At 40.2% G+C, this 20521-nt stretch overlaps 2 protein-coding genes across 7 annotated transcripts in view; one reads left to right on the plus strand and one right to left on the minus strand.

The window, feature by feature from the left end:
- The window catches only part of bckdk (branched chain ketoacid dehydrogenase kinase), a 71695-nt gene extending 60612 nt beyond the window's left edge, over positions 1 to 11083 (plus strand). For all 3 annotated transcript variants that reach the window (XM_069911138.1, XM_069911137.1, XM_069911136.1), the window contains exons 10-11: positions 7714 to 7869; positions 9036 to 11083. In XM_069911138.1, coding sequence (XP_069767239.1) covers positions 7714 to 7869; positions 9036 to 9180 — 301 coding nt within the window. In that variant the 3' untranslated portion in view covers positions 9181 to 11083. The remainder of the gene's footprint in view (positions 1 to 7713; positions 7870 to 9035) is intronic.
- The window catches only part of LOC138749573 (lysine-specific demethylase 2B-like), a 702276-nt gene continuing 692271 nt past the window's right edge, over positions 10517 to 20521 (minus strand). For 3 of the 4 annotated variants that reach the window (XM_069911133.1, XM_069911132.1, XM_069911135.1), the window contains one exon: positions 11784 to 20298. In XM_069911133.1, coding sequence (XP_069767234.1) covers positions 20102 to 20298 — 197 coding nt within the window. In that variant the 3' untranslated portion in view covers positions 11784 to 20101. Of the gene's footprint in view, positions 11483 to 11783; positions 20299 to 20521 lie in introns of those variants that run through there. The other variant, XM_069911134.1, reaches the window with a different exon arrangement.

A 20521-nucleotide genomic window follows, 5' to 3' on the forward strand; every position in this document is an offset into this window, starting at 1 on the left:
CCACGTGCCAGTGAGGGAACCAATAGGCAGATGAATGTGTGGCTGAAGCATTGATGCAGGAGGCACAGATTCAGGTTTGTGGATTATTGGAATCTACTCTGGGGAATGTATGAGCCGTACAAAAACAACAGTTTGCACCTGAACTGGAGAGCGATCAATAATCAATAATCCTTGCAGGAAGCTGTTGGGGAGGGTGTAAACGTGCTCAGCAGGGGAATGGGAACTAGAGCATTAGATCAGACATTGGAGCAATTGGTGAAAAGGTAGAAGCCCTACGTAGCGAGACTGTGAGGAAGGTCAGGCAGTGGTAAATGTAGTCAGTTAGATGGTTGAAATGTGTGTATTTTAATACAAGGAGCAGTTGGAATCAAGCAGGTGAACTTAGTGCATGGGTCAATACGTGGAACTATAACATTGTAGCCATTAATTACCGAGACTTGGCTTTCTCAGGGGCAGGAATAGCTGCTGAATGTGTCTGGCTTTAGGCATTTCGAAAATGGCAGAGGGAGGTGGGGGAGTGGCATTGCTGATCAGGGATCCTATCACCGCTGCAGAAAAGGGGCTAAGGGAAGGATTGTCTTCTAAGCCTATGTGGGAACAGGAGAGAGGCAAATAACCCTACTGAGTGTATTATAGGACTCCCCCCCCCCCCCCACCAATAGGAACAGAGACACAGATAGAGAGGCAGATTCTAGAAAGGTGCAAAAATAACAAGGTTGTAGTGACGGGTTGTACTAACTTTCCTAGGATTGATTGGCACCAATTTAAAGGGTTGAGATGGATCAGAATTTGTTGGCTGTATTCTGAATGGTTTCCTGACCCAAAGTGTAGACGGCAAACTCAAGGAGAGGCTGGATTTGAGAGACGAAGCAGGTCAGGTGCCAGATCTCGCAGTGGGTGAATATTTCAGAAAAAGTGATCACGACTTTCTCCTTTACCATTATGCTGGAAAAGGAGAGGAATCAACATGTTGGGATGAATTTAATTTGGGTAGGGGAAAATACGATGCCATTAGGCAGGAGCTTGGCAGCATAAACTGAGAGCAGATGCACGTACTCAGGGAAATGTGACAAGTGTTCAGAGAACATTAAGGGCTCAGTTAGCATAACACTGGGCCAGCGATTGGGACCAGGGTTCAAATCCTATGCTGTCTGTAAGCAATTTGTACATTCTCCCTGTGTGTGTTTTCTAGGGGAAATGAGGGGGGAGATTTCTGATGATCTTCACTTTGTCACTGGGGACAGGTGAAGTTCCAGAGGAATGGAGGGATGCAAATGTTTTTCTCTGTTCAAGAAAGGGAGTAAAGGTAATGCAGGGAATTAGAGACCAGCGAGTCTTACCTCAGTGGTGGAGGAGATCCTGAGAAACAGGATTTAGAAGCCTAATCTGATTAGAGGTGGTCAGAATGGCTTCATCAGGGGACAGTCATGTCCCATAAGCCTGACTGAATTCTTTGAGGAAGTATCAAAGAACATTGTTGAAGGTAAAGAGGTGGATGTAGTGTCTGTGAATTTCAGACTCACACTCATACACTCTGTTATGTACATGATGGCAGCGATAAAGTTTAGTTCAGACGGTGTTATAAGATATTTTTAATTATTAATCAACCATTATATAACTAAAAAAAAACCAACACTAATTTAACTAACTTATCTAAACTTAACTAGATTTGTATACAATTATGTAACTTAAATGTTAATCATGTGCAAATATCCTGGTGTGTATAGAATACCCCAAGTCACTCAATACTGGGAAGGCAGTTCCAAGTTCAAAGTTCAGAAATTCTGTGATGACACGTGGGCTTGAGATTGATGGGACACACAGACTTTATATATTTGAGGCCTGTAGGCCTTAGATGAATGGTGAGACAAGCAGGCTTTAAATCATGGAGACACATAGGCCTTAAATGGTGAGACATGCACCTAGATGGAAGGATCAGTTCATGAGGTGGGGGTGGGGGGGGGGGTGGGGGTGTAACGGAATGAATGTTGTTTATTCATGACACCCTGGTTGAGGTGCTTCAGAGAAATGTCCTTTTTAGACAAGTGCCTTCTTCTGCAATTAGAACCCTTTTCATGGGTCAGTAGAGTAGAGTGCAATATTTCTTTAGCAACTTTAAAACCCCTTTTGTGGGTCAGTAGAATAGTCTCTCATTCCTCTATAATCAAAAGGAGGAAATCTGACAATTCTGTCAATAACCACACAATGAGGCCGTGGGTTTCTCAATCCCACAGAGGAGGTTGAAGAGGTCGAAGAGCTGTCGACTCTTGTGCTGTTTCCACAAAATGGGCCCCGAACAAAACTCTGTATTCAGTCTTAATCTGTTGGTCACATGGTCTCTGCCTCTGGGTTTTAGAGACACTGCCTTGCTTCTCTTCAAGTGTATTAGTTTAGAAATGCGATGTCTTCAAAGTGTGCTGCCAATTTCACAGTCACTTCAAATCCTGCAGACAGGTTATAAAATATGTTTTCTTAAAGGGACAGTCCCACTCGAATAAAATGAACTGGAAAATGGGGGGGTGTCGCATACATGCTCACACACGTAGACCCACATACACTCACACACGTACAATCACACATACATACACAAGTACACCCACACATACACACGCACATCCACACATACACACGCCCACATTTACTCACGCACGCCCACACATACTTACGCACGCCCACACATACTCACACACGCATACACAAGTACACCCCCACGTATACCCACATGTACATATACACGTAGGTTGGAGGTGTTGTGGATAGTCTGGAGGGTTTCCAGATGCATGCAGATAAGATGCAGAGTCGAGCTGAGAAGTGGCAGATTGAGTTTAACACAGAAAAGTATTTCGATAGGTCAAATTTGAAAGCAGAATACAACGTTAATGGGAGGATTCTGAGCAGAGTGGATGAACTGAGAGGCCATGAGGTGTGTGTCTATAAGATGCTGCATGGGTTGTTATTGTTATTAAGAAGGTGCAAGCTGCGTGGTGGTCCTTCATTAACTGCGGGAGTTCAGGCTGTGAAGTAATGTTGCAGCTATACAAGATCTTAGATAGACCCCTCTTGGAATATTATGGTCACCTCAGTACAGGAAGGATGTGGGTGCAGAAACAAGGACGTTGCCTGGATTGGAGAATATGCCTTAGGAGGATAGGTTTAGTGAATTTGGTCTTTTGTCTTTGGAGAGAGAAGGTGACCTGATAGAGATGTACAAGATGATGAGAGACGTTGATCACTGGGTGGTCAGAGGCTTTTTTCCCAGGCCTAAAATGGATAACAAGAGGGGGCATAGATTTAAGGTGGTTGGGGTGGGGAGGGGGGATGAAAGAGACCAGTTTTTCCCACAGAGAGTGGTGGGTGCATGGAACGCACTACCAGCAACAGTAGTGAAGGCAGGTGCAATAGAGACTATCAGATAGGTGCAAAGAGCAGAGAAAAAGCAGGTTCGTGCAGTGTAGAAATTCTAGGCAGTTGCTTGAGTAGGTTATTAGGTCGGCACTACACTGTGGGCTGAAGGGCCTGTACTGTGGATTTCTATGTTCTAATGTTAGGGTTGCTGGGGTGCAGGTAAAAGTATAAAAAGATAAGTTAATTTCATGGACTGACTGTGAAGGAGATTATGTGACCAGTCACAACAGAGGAAGACTTTGAATTAGCTCAGTGTTAGCTGGCTTCTTGGATCCTTGTAGCAAGGAGTATGAGTTGGCATGCGTCACGTGTTCATGTAGGGCACTAGTTGTTTATTCAGCTGTAGTGTTGTGAAATAAGAGTGAGATGGTCGTTGGAAATAACAAAAAGAGGGAGCGATCACCTTTCTGTTTTGTCTCACGTTTTACTCATTTTCATTTCTCTTTCTGTTGTGCCTTCATGTTAACCCAATGAATCCACCCAAATAGTTTAGTTCCACCAGTAAAAATAAATTAATATCATTCTGATTTTCTGGCTGTACAGCTGTTGCTTAATGCAAATTCCTGGGAAGCAGATCAAGAAATTGTGCTGGAGGCATCAGCCAATTCCAGCCAACACTTCATGGGATCTTGCTGAACCCTGAGAGCACCCCACAAAGCAAAGTACTCTGTGATTCGAATGCAAACCTGCAGCCATTGTGACTGATCGCACTCTGACTAAATCAAAAGCAGCCCAGCAAATTGCTGTGATGTTGCGAACTGGAACATGGCAAGATCCCACCGACTGCTGCAAGCAGGTGTATCTGTTGATTTAAATAGCAGGGCCTCTCTCAGAGCAGGGTTGTTAGATGTTTATTTCCTTCATTGGAAAGAGGTCAAAGAAGTGATATCAGTGCCAACAATTTACACTGTGTGAGGCCATGCTAGTATGTTCGACTGGATCATCAATCCACAGAAACAAAAAGTATCTTTTCAAAGAAACCAATACAAAGCCCTTGTATGCGGATGAGCAAAATACCATGCAGGGGAATTGGACTTCAGTCTTGAAGCAAGTGTGAATGAAACCTTTCAGGAGGACACGTCTGCAAGTGGGCAGTTTGGCTGTGGTAATAGGTCATGGTTAGTCTAGCAGTTAATGCAGCGTGAGTGACCCCGGTTTGAATCTACTGCTCTCTGTAAAGAGTTTGTACGTTCTTCCGATGAACTGTGGGGGGGGGGGTTTCTCTGGTGCACAGGTTTTCTCCTACCCTCCAAAACGTTTGGGCTTGGTAAATTAATTGGGTGTTAGGGCAACACGGTTTTTCATAACTGGGACAGTTGTGCTGCATCTTTAAAATAAAAAAAATGAATCTAGTCGTTTCCTTGGGTAGTATTAGCCTATTTGGCTGATTAAAGGCTGACTGAGGGGAGTGAAGTGTTGATTCATAGGTCACCCTTTTTATTGCATCCCTTTAGCTGTGGGTGTCATTGGGGAGATTCAGCAACCTTGAACTCTCCCTGTGGATGTACTGGTGGGCTACGTTCTGACAAAGAGGAGCCCTATCAGAACCCAAAAGCAAAAAATAATTGGCAGCTGCAAAGAAGAGTTGTGCTTTGTACACGTTAGAATAAGGCGCTGCCTCGACATTTTGCACCTGGATCCAGCAGCGAGCAACACATACGGACTGGCGCACCTGCCAAGGATGAGGATCGGGTAGCATCCATTGGAGAGAAAAGGAGACTTGAGGGCTGCGGCCCACCAGCTCCTCTGTTTAGGATTCCAGCACTTGCAGTTCTCCTGTTTGTCTCGTGTATTCAGTTGATGGCCTTCAGCCCCATTCTAGTGTAGCCCTGGATCTTCAGCAGGTGGTTGCAGGGACCATAATTAAAACATATCCACATGATTTGTTTTACCTTTGGGATTTCTACTGTCAGTTCATCTAGGGCCATCATCCCTCACAATACAATGACCACCTCCTTGGTGATGGTGCAATCCATGTGGTGCCTTAATTTGGAATCTGGGATTTTTGCAAATTAGAATGCTATTAGAAAATTGCTTATTCTGTAGTGAAAACCAATAGACGGCAAGCTAGGTAAAGTAAGAGCAGAAAAAGCTGGAAAGGTTCAGCCAGTGGAGAGAGAAACCATTCACATTTTGGATCAAAGTTTGGATCCACGTCAAAGACTCTAGGACCATCTCCATGTCTCTGTTTGTCCTGGTTGAGTGTTTCCACATTTTCTGCTTTTATTCCATATTCTATTTCTGTTGAAAGTGTTTTCATTAGGAACCCTCGGGTCTGAGCAAGGTTACTTCTACTGGGTTGTTGATTATCACGGGTGGACTGACTAAGTGGTGTATACAGTATTTTTTTTCCTTGGTTGCACTGCTGACTTGTCATGTTTGCCTCTGCATTTAGGAAACAATAAGGTAGTGGTTAATGAGGTGGACAGGTGACTTCCCAATGCATCAAAGTGCAAGTACATAGCAGGCACCCAGCTGATAAAGGCAAACATCACATGGCCAATGTTCTTTAGCAGAAAAAGTACAAAGTTCAGCTATGGAAAGCTGAAAAGCAAACATTGATTTCTGCCAGGGCTGCACTCATCAATCAGCAAGAGTCAAGTTGACTGCGTTCGTAATCTGTCATCTCCTGCTCGGTTAGAAATGTGCAGGAACTTTCACGACTGCTGCACAACACAAAACATTACCAGTAAAATCACAGCACAATCCAGACATCTACATGGTGCAATCTTTGTGTGCGTGCGCACAGTTGGAAGTAAACAAAAAATGCCCAAAACACGCAGTGACTTTGTAGAAAGAGGAGCAGAAGGAACTTTGCAGAGAAACTCTGTTCCTCTTTCCATACTCTTATCTCTCTCCACAGATGTTTCCAGACCTGCTGAACGTTTCCACATTTCTGATTTTGGATTTCCAGCAGATTTGAATTTGAATGGCTGGTGGTGGGCGGGGGTGGGGGGGGAAATAAATTTGTCTTCAGTCACTGAAATTCAGTGTAGACCAGAGGGCCTGATTGCTCAGTGACTAAATGGGTGAGATGCTTGGCATGAATGGACCTGAATATGTGCAGATGAGGATAACCAAAGTGAATGCTCCGTCTCGCGTGAGTAGACACACTGTGATAACAGGCTGCTGTTGACCAGGTGCCCGCTCCCAGGTTGCCACCGTCTCTCCTATTTACTATTTGTTGGCGATCCGGCCGTGATTGAGGCAGACCATGCAGGAAGGCAATGTCAGTGTGAATATTGCTGGCAGAACCTCATCCCCCCGCAACCCCAAGGTAGGTGTGACCAGACTCTGCAGGTTCAGGGTACATTTGAAAAGTAGAGCATCACCTAATGCAGGCAGAGTATAAATACAGGTAAAGCAGGTGTGAAATCTGACAACTCGAAGGGCTATTTGCACTTTGTACTTTTTCTATTAGTGGATGTTTGGATGTCAGTTTGCAATGAACAATAGTTAGCCCCCCATGTATCTTTAGCCATCCAGATGCAAATTCCTTCCAGAGACCTATCCTGTTTCACTTTTTAAAATGCTTCTTAAAACCATTGACTGAGCAAGTAATTTGTTAACTGCCGTAATTGGCCCAATCTTAATGCGGCCTTTCAAGGACATTGGTAAACATAGGGAGTTTCAAGAGGAGGGGCTCCCGAAAGAAGGGAGGTGTCCTGAGCAGCTTTCAGGGAAACCTGCTGTTAGACTTGTGGGAGAGTGAGGGAGTAGAAGCCTGCTTCAGTCCAAGTCCAGCAGCTTGGGAGTAGCTTCAAACAAGCTAAATTCCAGTTCGAGGTGGATTTAAATGTTTTGTTTGGATGCAAGTGTCATCAGTGGAGATGGGATTGATGTTGAAAATTGGCTTTGAGGTAAAAGATCCCTCTCTGTCATGTGGAAATGGTGGAGCACGTAACAGGATTCTGCTCATTACCCTTAATTCCCAAATTATGTGAATTCTCCTACATTCCACATTTTTCAACAAAAATACCAGGTTTCCATCTAAATTGGTCATATTCAAACCCTTGGTTTCTGCTGGTAATGAACAAAATAACATCTGCCTGAATTACTGAAATTCGAGTACATGTGATTAATGACCGAGCTGTCCATCAGAGCTGTACAGTACCTGGAATTTTATTTTCCCACAACGATGTTAAGTCTTAAAAGGCATTTACAGCTCTACCTGAATCTTCCCTTCCAAGGATAGTTCCCACCTTACAAACATGCATCATGAAAATGTGCACAGGTTGAGTTTGCAGGGTTCTGTTGGGTAGAGAACTTCAGTGATGCTGAGGCCACCCATTAATACTCTTGTTGCAGAATATCAGACCGCGGAGGTGGGATTCCACACCACAACATGGACAGAGTGATGAATTACCACTTCACCACAGCGGAGGAGAGCAGCCAGGATTCCACAGCGAATGCTTTTTATGGGCACATGGTCAACAGTGGCCCACATTCGGGGCCTATGCATGGGTAAGGAGCTGCATGGGAGTGTAATGCTTTCCAATGTGGGAAAAGCGCTTGCTGGCTTAGTGTTGTGTTTGAAGATGTTAAGGCTGACTCCAGGCCACTGTTACAGTGGGACTGTTCTGTTGCTACAGCTTGCTTTGCTTTTTGAGCAAGTCTTGGGTGGTGTGGTTTGGTGCTCCCTGTCCTGTCGGTGAAGCCTAATGCATGTCATCTTCTACCACCCAGTCCAGATCAGACGGCAGTTAGATGGACAGTAATGGTCCTGATGCTGAGTGTATCTGTGCAGTGCTGAGGTAGTGTTGAACCCTTGGAGATGCTTTGCATCAGATGGAATGTGAAACGGAGGTCCAACCAACCTGTGAAGGCTTAAAGTCCCAGCACAGTTTGACCAGCAGCAGGGTTACTCATTTCTACCTGGCCATTATTTTACCTTCCAAGAAATTACCTGTTTATTGGTGTCCCGTGTGACAAGAGAAGAAATTGACTGTGCCATATCAAACACTTTTGGGCCCATCAGGAAAGGCTGTGCTCTCTATGAATAACAAGTGAGGCTAAAAGGGGAGTTCAAGCTTAGGAAGGGTTTATTGATTTGGTGGAGTTGTGTCCAGCGACGGGTAACCATGGTCTGAGATAATTCGAATGAGGAAATGGCGAGCAACGTGAGCACTGCAGACCATGCTGTCAGAATACTTGAGACAAATAGCGTAAAATGTAAAAGAGGTACTCAAAGGAAGAGAAGTGTAGATACACAACAAGCCCTGGTGTACATTAGTAGTGTTGCATGTTATCGGTTCTGGATGTTGGCGAAATCATCATTGTTAGATCCTGACCCAGCTCTGCCTGAATGTTACCATCTTAAAGCATCATGGCAAACAAGATTGACTGACACCATAGGAATAATGGGACATTTCCCAATATTCCTAGTACTGCAGGGTCAATCTTGCACTTACAAGTCTGCAAATAGGAAGACTGGATAATGAGGACTTTGTGTAATTCAGGCCCTGGGTTAAAATGAAGAGTGGTTCCACCATTAGTTTGTATGTGATACACTTGGCGTGAGGTTGTTGAATCAGCATTATACAAATGTAGATCGTGACTTCTCTGCGGGAGCTTGAATGTGATGGATTCTTTGAACAGGCTGCAGTAATAAAGATGCCCTCTTTGTTTAGGTTTGGATTTGGTCTGCCAACCTCCCATGCTTATGCACAGTACCTTGGAGGATCGCTCTCCATTCAGTCCATGCAGGGCATCGGAACAGATGTTTATTTGCGTCTGAAGCACATCGACGGGAGGGAAGAAAGCTTTCGCATTTAAACTTGACAGCTGGCCATCCTAACATGAAGTAGACATTATTAATGAGTGGCTGTACAATAATCCTAGGTTCTAAATGAATCGTGCCTACTGCAATTGGGGTATAAATGGAAGCATTTCTGAATGGGAAAATCATTGAGAACCCCTATAATCCGCATCTCCGAAACAGTGGAGGGAAACGGGTGGTTTTTGATTCAGGAGCAGATTTTAATAATTGGTTGGACAGCAGGTTCCTTCTGCTGTTCCCCGTCCAGAGTTTACTGCAGGGGCGGAGAAAATGGGTAATGGAAGTCTAAAAAGGACATACCTTTACACAAGGTAGAATGTGTTTCACGTAGAGTATTTGGGATTTGAGAAGCATTGTCACAGTACTTTTTGAAGTGACGTTGATATCGTTTCTGAGCTTAACAGTCAGAGCCTACCAGTTTTTTTAAACAAACCCCAGTTTGTGCTACATTCCAGAGACAAAGTTTATACATATCTGGAGTAGATATTGAGAGGAATTACAAATTTCATTCCATTTAATACCAATTAAAACATCATTTACCAATGCAAGTTAGGCAGCATCCATGGAGAGAAGCAGAATTAACATTTCAGATTTTTGACCTTCCATTTTTGTTAGCTTCAAATTAAATTTGTAATATTACACTGCTTATGCATCTACTTAATCTAAAATTACAGCACACATCAATGAGAACGATGGGGTTTGCAACTCTGGAGCAAGAGTTTAATTGCAGCCTCACTGTGACCCTGATGCTATTACAGGCTCACACTGTATATTTACTTGTTATATACTATTTTGCTGCAGTATTTCCCAACAGCTTGCTCAAGCTGGGCTTGATGCTTCGAAAATTTGTTGCTTAATCCTGATCCCTATAACTGCACAGCAGCAAGCTCCCCTTCACAGGGCTTCAGCTGATGTTAGAGCTTGAACTGCAAATCCTTAAACATCTGGGTGTAACCACAAGACCACTGGTGTCTTGTGAATATCTATTTCTTTTTATTAAAGTGGGTGAAGATTGTAAAAGAATAACAATCCTTAGTGTAAAGAGTGCAGATATTTAAAAAATAATTTTTCCTGAAACTAATTTAATTGGGTAAGAATTTATCTTGTGAATATCCCTTTTCCCTTCTATACCCGATTTATGTAAAATATCATAAAATAAAATTTATGTAAAGGAACTTGGTGGGTCGGGCAGCAACCATGAGCAGAAATACTCAACATTTGGGTCTCAATAACGAGTCCCTGATCCAAAATGTCCATTTCTACCCAAGGACGCTACCTGACCTGACGACTGCCTTCAGATGCAGCAGTTTTTGTTTCTCTAGTATTGGAGGATTTTATTTTTATTTTCAAGTTAAAATAGCTAATTCTTAATATTTTTCAAAATGCATTTTAATGCTCAGGAATGGATAAGATTGCAAACCAGACCACTTTACATGAAACAATGCTTTAATTACTTTTGACACAAATCATTACTAGTTTAGCTCAAGAATTTTGATTGCTATTCTTTCAGCAACTTCTCCAGGAACAGTAACTGCCATCGCGTTTGTGGTACTGAATTGGTAAATTGTCACAAACTGCAAACAAGTCTATGGTGCTATAAAACTCTAACATTGTGGCCTTCATCAATGTACCTTTGGGTCAGAAAAAGACAGATCGAATATAACTCGAATGAAAGAAATGAGATGTCCTTTCAAACAATAGAAGTCTAAAGGTAAATAGATTTAAAAAAACTAAATGTTTAAATAAGAGGGTAAGCCGGCACGTTTAGTTTTCTGCCTGCCATTATTTTGTCTTTTTAGATTTATGATATCTATTGGAACTGAATGTCTCTTGAGCAGGGGATTTCTGTGTAATTGTGAATGAAGTGTTGGTTCTAATAAAGTTTAGTTTTTAATCATGCTTCTCTGGCTTTGGCTTTGCGTAGTTAAAGACAGACAAAGAATTTTTGTAGCAAAGATCCTACAGGTCCAGTTCACTAGTGCAGTCTAAGATACACCAGGTGCAAGTATTATTTATTGGTTACACCATTCCAATACAATAAGTGAACTGGGAAATAAATTCTTACAATTTCTGTCTTAATTATTTTTAAAAATCCAAAGCAGTCGGGAAAAAACTGCCCAGCTCTGGGAGAGTGGTGTGTAAAACTGATCCAGTGGCTCCTTGTGCCTCTATGTCGCTGACTCTGTTATATATGGGCATCAGGTCAGCAGCATAGTTATCAGCTGGACGCTGGACTAGCAGAGCGAGTGAGAGAGGAACAATTGCCTGGAGCTGGACCTCACTGCGTTTCTTCCAGTGCTGTGTGATACAAAAATCAGTTTCAGCCATCTCCCATTAATTGTGAAATTGCTTACCTGTGCATTTGATGTCCTCCCAGCATCAGATGTGCAACTGCAGACCACATCAGGGTTAACACATAACACATGTTGTAACACCATAATTCGGAGTGCAGAGCTGTGGACCGCCACCACCATGGTGCACTCTCAGAGGAAATGGTACCGCAAAACTAATCTAGTTAAGTGTTCCGTTCTAAAGGCCAATTTGACAGTGAGACTTCAGCTGTCTGTGTAGTCTCCAAAATTAGAACAGGTGGAAAAACTTTTTAAATTTAAAGTAAAACTTTATTCAAGTATAATTGAGATTTCCGAAGTACAGAATGTTTTGTGCAGCTACAAATTCAAAATAAGAATCAGCTGTACAAGGATTAAGAACCAACCAGCAAAATGTTATTTACAAGTGGTATAATCCTATAAAACATCAACTGAGAAGTTACTCAAATTTTTTACAAAATTCTGCATTTTCTATCAACAAGAACACCGGGGAACAAAAATCATAACCTGAATTATTAGGCATCCCACACAAATGTATGGCCCTTACTAAATATTTTGGTCACTACATGTAGATGACATATATACCCAACAATAAACTCAAATCTTGGGAGGTGGAGTGTCCCTTTAGCAGCCTCTAGTTTTGTTCCCACTTGGATGATTCTGAATGTACTTGGTCAGTATTAATGCTGGACTCTAAAATTGGCCCAACTGACCAATTTGCTGGCCATTAAACCAGTCCAAACAGTGCTGCCAAATCATGGATGAACATAGGTCAAACAGATATGAACAACAAAAATAAACTCAATATTCCCCCCACAACAGTGATATAATATACATGGGTGATCGAGTAGGAATGCTCACTCATGTTCTAGTCTATCATGTTTCATACGAGGATACAAGGCAAGCAGGTTAATAGAGATAAATTAATCATTTAACATAGATGGTGTCAGATTTGTTTCAGGGATATTCACTAAAGTTGGACTATATTTAAACAGAATTGCACCACAACACAGACTAAAACCATAGTTCCCCTTGGGTGTGTCAGCCAGTAATTGAAGTTAGAACCCTTTTAAACAGTCCACAGCTCATTGTGTCAGAAGCAAAAACCAATAAAGAAATTTTGAAAGGATGCAAATTAAAAATCAGAAGGACACCTTGATATGGGCACCTTAAAAAACAGGTACCAATAGTTCATTTAAAAATATAACAACATTAAGAAACCATCCAAAGGAGCACTAGGATTTAGGCCACAAATGTTCAAGTAAGTAACAGAATATAAGTGGTTATTCCGCAAAAACACGTACGTTCTGAATTAATGTTCCTCTCAGTTACAACTGTAGAAATATCCTACACCCGTATAACAGGAGAGTGGCTCAAAACAATGATACCCCTCTTAGTATTATTTTGAAACACTATTTCGTTTTGATTGCTCTTCAGGGAAGTACGTACAGAGAAGTGCAGCCGGGGGAAGGTGCGATGGGAAAGGAATACAAATAGAGTAATAGCATTACTTGTAATGGGTGTAGACCAACCTTCGCTTTGTTTTTATTGAACTTGGCTTACAGGTTCTGTGTGCAACTATGTTACCATATTGAAATCTTCCAAAGCCTCCAAATATTTTGCTTTATAATTAACCCAGCATTTTTAAAACAATTGCAATAACATTTTGTTTAAAACAAAAATTTGACAATGACACCTGTAGGTAGAGAGGTGGCACAACAAAGAGGTTTCAAGCAAATTGTGTGAAAAATGCGATCACCACCAAAGGCTTCCCAATGTCCTAGACCTCCATGGGAGGGGTGGGGGTACATCTGTGACTATCACATGAATGGAAGCACAAATATTTATAAGCAACATGATTTCTGTTTTCAACACAAAGCTTGAACCCTGCAAGTCTGCTGATAATCTCACTGTAGCACCCCCCCCTCCAAATATACCCATGATGTGCACTTATGTAGACCCTATGGATGAGGCAAAATATTGGCCTCGGGTGTAAAGTCAAGCTTTAGAACAGTGCAACCATTTCCAAAACCAGAGCTGTCATCAATGCAGTTTTAAAATATGTCCTGAGAACAGGAATGCTTTTGGATAAACTGCAACTGTTTCACTTGAGGAGTATGGACATTTAAATCACTTGAATAGGCACTAGTTTGGCACGTCCATAAGATTGTGTGTTTTCTGCATTCCTGCAACATTCCTCTGCTTACTTTATGTTTAACACCTGGTGTTAACCTGCTTGTATTAAATGGTTAACATCCCTGTTAAAATAAACAGAGAACATTACAGTGATTTAAAGTATCTGTGCACAAATATAATTGGGTTTACATCTTACTCACAAGATGTAAATTATCATGGGCAATACTTTCAATATTATAAAATGCAAGCAGTACCAGTTCAAATTCAACATGAAACATCCTCCACAAATGGTCGTGTAACATGACCGAATAGTCGTTAGTTTACCAAATATTTAATTCTTTAATGAAACGGCACTGCAGTTTACACAACATCGGAGTGTGTTCTGATGTGAACTATACTTCAAATGATCCCAGTCAAGTTCAGAGGTTACTTGGATTGGTGGGGGAGGGGGGGGGGTGGTGTGAAGTTTCACCAAGTGACATTGACAGCTTCTGTCAAGATTGGTAAGTATTTCCTAGATGATATTGTGGCATTGCTACAGTGTGGAAGAGCAGGCACAAACATTTCAATGCCCAAAAAGTAAACAAATTAAACATGGAAAATTAGAAAGAGGCACAAGAATTTGAAATGATTAGGTGGCCTAGCATCAGGCAAATATAATTCCTCATTAAATGACAAGGAACCTCAAGGGTTATAAAACTGAGAAAAATATAGGGCAGAATATTTTAAGGGTTTGTCTTATGTAGCAAGAAACCCAATACCCCGCATAAAAGTTTTTTCAAATCCTTTGAACGAGTCTCTTCCTATTGACAGTCTGTAATACACAGGTTAATTGGTATTTCTTAAATTTTATTAAGTCTTCTAAATGAGTGGGCGCAGAAGGTTTAATTCTTTGATGTGGAAAACCAGGTGAGCAGGCAAAGCTTTCCATTTGGAAAGGGCTATTCTTGTCCTCCTTGTCCCACTTTGAAGCTACAACACCTTCCAGTGTACAGTAATACACTACAGGCAATGGTGCCATTAATTTAGAAATTCTAAAGGCAGTGAGGATTGTTGGGGAAGGAGAGTGAAAAGGGTCATGTGGAAATTAAATATTGTCCATGCTAGTTTAATTGCAAAAGAATCCCAAGAGAATTGCAGTGAAGCTTTTGGAAAGTTTTTGAATACTGTCATTTTATGCATAAAAAATAATTGTGGAAGTTATAAAACTAAATGGATAGCAAAGGGAATAACCTTGAAAATTAGGCAAGGAGATAAACGCTTGCCTAAACTAACTGCAGAGATGTCATTGACCAAGGTATCATTGAATGCACAGGGGCACTGTGGGGTGGAGGGGAGGAAACATGGACGGGAGATCTTGGATGTCCATGCTTGATTTTTTACCACAGGTAATCCTATCTGCTTTATTCAGTTTTCCTGCTACAAGGAACAAAAATGAATTCTTTTGCTTTCCAGCCTGCAATTAGATACAAAAGTAGGAGTGAGACCTATTGCGCTATTTTGCCATTAAGGTCAATTTTATTTCCTTCCCAATTGCAAGAATGTCCTGCAAATTATGCACCACTTCCCTTTATAATACAGCAGCAAATGAAAAGGTGACGAATTATAGATTTTGTCGAGATGTTGAAAGTACTGAATAAAACAGGTAGAATCAGATTATTTAGAGAGGAGTGCTGGTACAAAATTAGAGAATATAAATGCATGCGAGTCACTGCTTCCACCCTCTTCAGGGAAACATGCAGAAAAGGCATTCTACGAATGCTACATTAATTACAGCAAGATCACGACTTCCATTTAGTCCTTGGTTTTCAAAAGCCAGATGCCAATTCATTTTTGTAACCTTACATTCTAACGTTCAGATGAAAAGTATTCAAACAGTGTTAATGCAGGGCACCGATACCACTACTGAGCAAAAGATCATAAGAAAAGTTATTCTTGAAATGATATTACAAAAGATTGGTGGAACACCAAGGAGTTCATGATCTACTGGCATATTAGAAATGCTCCAAGGATGAAAGCGAGAGGCTAGATTAATTAATATTCAAGTCTATGTTGCTTCACTGGAGGCAGAGACTGGAAGGAAATAAGTGTTGCAGGGCGTGAGAGATGTTTAACACATCACCACCACACATAAATCTAACAGCTAATATCTGATGAGCTTTATGGAAGAAAAATTATATAATCAAGTTCCAGAAGACGGAGTGGCAGAAGAACCAAGGTAAACGACATCCTGTTGCCTGCCATTGTAAAGCTTACACACCAGTGACATCCAGTGGTTGAAGATGACAATGACAATAGATTTTTTTTTAAAAAGTATTTTTTCCACATGGATAGGTGGAAGGTCAAAATGAACAAGAGATTTTAAACCAAGTGTTTAAAAACATCCAGATCCCACTAAATTCCTATAGAATACAAGGCTAACTGTGGAATAATTGCAAACATAAGCCTTTCAGAGCAATTATCTACTCACTCATCCAGTCCAAGGAGATTACAGAAAGTGAAGATGCAGTAGTTTTATACTCTATCAGCTCATTTGAGTTAACCTTCAGTTTTAATAAGACGCCTTTCCCTAACCAAGTCACAGTGGCAAGTGGCACTGTAGAATTTTTAAGGTCTTTAAGGGCAAATCATTAAAAAAAATACAGAATCGCACAATTTAAGATCCCATGGTGCAAATCACAAGAGAACACAAAGTAACACTTGATTCAGTCATGGTCCTATAGTTTACTGGTTAAATGTTGTCATTTTTCTATCATATTTTAAAGAAAGTTATTCACGAAGCAACTGACACATTTAATTGTGAAGAGGTTTAAGAGTAGTCATTTTTTGGGATGCAAACATTTTGGCATGACAATATTCATCCTTGCAACTGTAATTTGTCCTCATTTGAAAGGAGATATATTTGTAAGGGAGCGGGTGATCTTAGCGGACTCATCTGGTAGACATTGGACTGTTGTCAGTTATATTTTTAAAAACTGATAAAAGAATACTAAAATAACATTGTCTTACAAATGAGTTAAATATTGGCAGTAGATTGGGGAATTTCTATATCAAGGTTCGTGTTTTGGATCTCTGCTTTGTGCTGGTAAGCCAGTCCACATTCTTAAGGTCAAATGAATTGTGTGAAGCTCCTGTCTCTACCCATCAATAGACTGAACAGTTTCTCTCCAGAAAAACAGCACTAACCCTTGCCTCAGATGATGCACCCAGCAAAGTTAACTCCTCTCAACACTGATATGAATTCCAGTAGTATCTGTACTCCCCTTATCAAAATAATTTATTAACTGCCAGCAGTTGTGGGGGAATTGTACTGAATTTATTGCAATCGCCTTTCATTTAATCTTTGTGAGAAAGTAAACAGAATTTAAATGCCAAAAACAAAATTGTGAATCTTTCAACAGAAATTCAAGAAATCTAAAATTTCCAATTAAAATATTTGAAATATGTTTTAGGTCTGGATTTAGATTTTATTTTAAAAAAAGGAAATCAACATTTATAACTTTTCAATATAGTACAAAGAGAAAGAACAATTCCTATTAAACTGCATTTTTTTCTGAAGTATTTATTAAAAGTAAAAGGTTTAACTAGTGCATCAATACACTAGGGAAAAAAGTGGAAAATTTAGAATAAATTTTTATGTTGGGCATTAAAGTCACAGTCCACTGAAAATTAGCAGTGTCCTATACAATTCTGTCAAATGTAAAACATTCTATGAAATTTGTGTGAATGTACTGTTTTAATCTAGCATTACTAACTTGCATGTTAAGATACTTGCACTTTTAAAAAAGAACAAAAGTACTAATCCTTATTAAGCAGACAAAATGTTTTTATACACACTTTGATTTCATAGTGCAAGTATGTAAATAGCACAATTCAGTAAGCCGAATTATTGCTATGAACCCTGGTACAGAAGAGTGCCGTCTAAATCAAGAGAGACAGGGGTTGTTCGTTGGATTTGCAAGAATGGCCTATTCCAAAAGAATACGACACCTCCTCTATGAACATTTTAGGGACCGTTTGCATCAGGTGTGGTTACAGCATAAAGAGTTGACTGCTTAGCTGAGATGCTGAAATATTCAAGGATAACTAGTTATGAAGATGATTTGGGGATTACAATTTCTTCAGGAAAATTGCACATTTTTTTCAACATTTTATCCTGTCCATTTTACCTTCAGATAGATGTTTTGCAGTCAGCTAATGCACTTATTACATACCCTTTTTATATTATCCATTTCAAATCCCATCAGAAAGACCCCTCTGTTTTTGCATGAAGCAACAAATGCTTCAGTATAATGCAAATATCTTTATAATTCCTGGAATTGGTCCAAAGTACAAGCAATATCTACAGTCTAAAGGGCAAATACAAAAGCAGTTTAGAGCCGCCTCACATAATAAATCTATTTTCTTTTGCTTAGATGACGTATTCAGATCAGGTGTTATTCATAGGTAGCACGCTGGAAAGGTAGTACATGGAATTGTGCAGTAATACTTCCTGTAGAGAAGCAAGGAAGATAAGCAGCAAGTCTGCATTACTTTTTAAACCTGACATCCAAAACTGAGTCTTTAGTTCTCCATCTTCCCCTTCTAAATGGGAGCAGGTTAATGAATGAAGCTTAAAGGTGGGTGCAATGTCCAGGCGTGATCTTATTTGGAAAATCAAGCCAACAAAATTAGGACCCAATAATCTTTGATCTTGGGAAGGAGACACTTTTAACTTGGTAAAATAAAATGAGGGCAGCACAACTTTGTAGTGGTTTGAACCAAAATACTCTAAACTCTATTAGAGCTACAGAAATTACCATTCAGGACAGGTACAGTCTTCTTATCCTTGGTGAGAACAATCTAATCCACTTATACCTTTAAAAGTATTTTCTTTGTTTTAAGTATGATTTCTCAAGTGTTCTTTCTAATGGTAACACTCTGAAAATACTCAACTTCTCCATTTAGTTATGTGTTTGGTAGCATACTTAAGATAAAACAATTATTTCTGCTATTTACATGATGGATGATATAGATCCAATTTAAAACCAATTGTTAATGAACCAATATGTTTCCTGTACTATGGAACAAACTGCCCACCTTGTTGGCAAGGGGTGTGTTCGGTGGGAATGGTTATTTATAATTAAACTCTATTATAAAATCCAGTGCCATACCCAACACACATTCTTTTTTCAAAAAAAACTTTGCCAGTGCAAAAACGAAAGAAGACAACGAACCTGACTAAATTTCCCAATATTTCTGTTCCTTGGCTTCAACTGTAGTGATGGAATAGAAGCTGGTACAACATCACTCCCCAAAATCTTACATATTTGTTTATCTAATGCTCTAAAACTTGTCATGCTTTTATTTCCTTTATCACATTTAGTGGACAAAACCAAGTTATTTTCTTCAGGGTATTCATATTCAATAAATGTATTCACTGTATATTTCACATTCTCCCTATTAAATGCACTCACTTAGTTAGGTCATTTTGGTTGCCATGAAAACTACAAAATCATGTCATTGTACCTCATTATTAAATACATCGCATAACATAATGTTGTAATAAAGCATTCGAGGGAAACAATATGAACCACGAGGACTTTCATATTGAAAGCACATTCTTTCTCCACAATTCTGAATGTGACTCAAATCCTACCTATGCAACCTAAATAAATGAGCTTGTCTGTTTAGACCAAGGAATAAGAAGCAACCGAGGAATGAATCAAATCTATTCATGGCAGGAATTAATTCACCAATGAGGATTTGCCCACTGACTGACTTCATTTTAATATTAATGTGCTGAACCATGCACCACCTATTCATGAAAATTTTGGAAATGCAATGTGGTAAAACTGACCGTCCACTGAAGAGTGTCCATTCCCATGGAATAAACAAATGCAATTAAAATGTACTGTATTTGAAGTACTGAGTACTATTTTGGACTGCAGTCAAATGCAAACAACCAGAATAGTCTTTACCAAAATTAAATTACAGCCCATCTTTAAGCCCATGTGTTTTTATTTCCTAATGAGCATTATATCCGAAATTTTACGTATGCCTCCAAGTTCTTTTAAATATTTTCTAAATCTACACTGTTTTCTTTTAGGGGCAAGGGAAAGGGAGGAAGGAATCATTACCAGAGTGTAATGCTTAAAACCCTGTATTTGCAATATAAAAACATTTTTGTCCAAAAAAACCATGCTTCTTTTTCGAGGCCAAGATAATTACACCAGTCCTTTTCCTCCAAATATACCAGCTGTCGCTGGTTCACTGGGCATTACCAGCAGTGAAGGACGATTGCCATGATGACTGTCACTGCATGGCCCACACACCCACCCACACCCACCCACCGACAGACAGAAAGCAAACAGATAGAAGAGTGGAAGCAGTTCCTCCACAGATTGCAATTATGCTGTCTCAGTCAGGAATTGGAGGGACAATCTGGCAAGGCTTATTGGCATCCATGAGGCTACTTTGTCAATTGTAAACTGCTTCTCTTTAACAGTTTGTCTTCCACGAGTTCAAAGGGGGTGACACCTGCTAGCCTTTCTGAAAGCTGCTGACAAGCCTGGGGAGAAATCAGTTTGCAATTCCGAAGATCGATTCGATTAAGGTTTGGGCAGTGTTGAAGCAGCAACAGGCACTGGTCTGTTATTCGATGGCACCCTGAAAGGAGCAGGTCAAAGATGAAGCATTAACAACTTGACAAATGCCAATAATATTGCAATTTTGAGCAACTGAGCAATTAAACCTGTGCTTTTTATTGTTTTTGAAAAGCAGTATCCTGTGTTCTCCTCCTTTGATACATTACATGATCTCTTAATAATTACTGGTAGATGATCATCAAAAAGGGATGATCTACAGGCCTGATTTGATCCAATTTATTAAT

This window comes from Narcine bancroftii, chromosome 14, assembly GCF_036971445.1.
Source record: "Narcine bancroftii isolate sNarBan1 chromosome 14, sNarBan1.hap1, whole genome shotgun sequence".
Classification (NCBI taxonomy): domain Eukaryota; kingdom Metazoa; phylum Chordata; class Chondrichthyes; order Torpediniformes; family Narcinidae; genus Narcine; species Narcine bancroftii.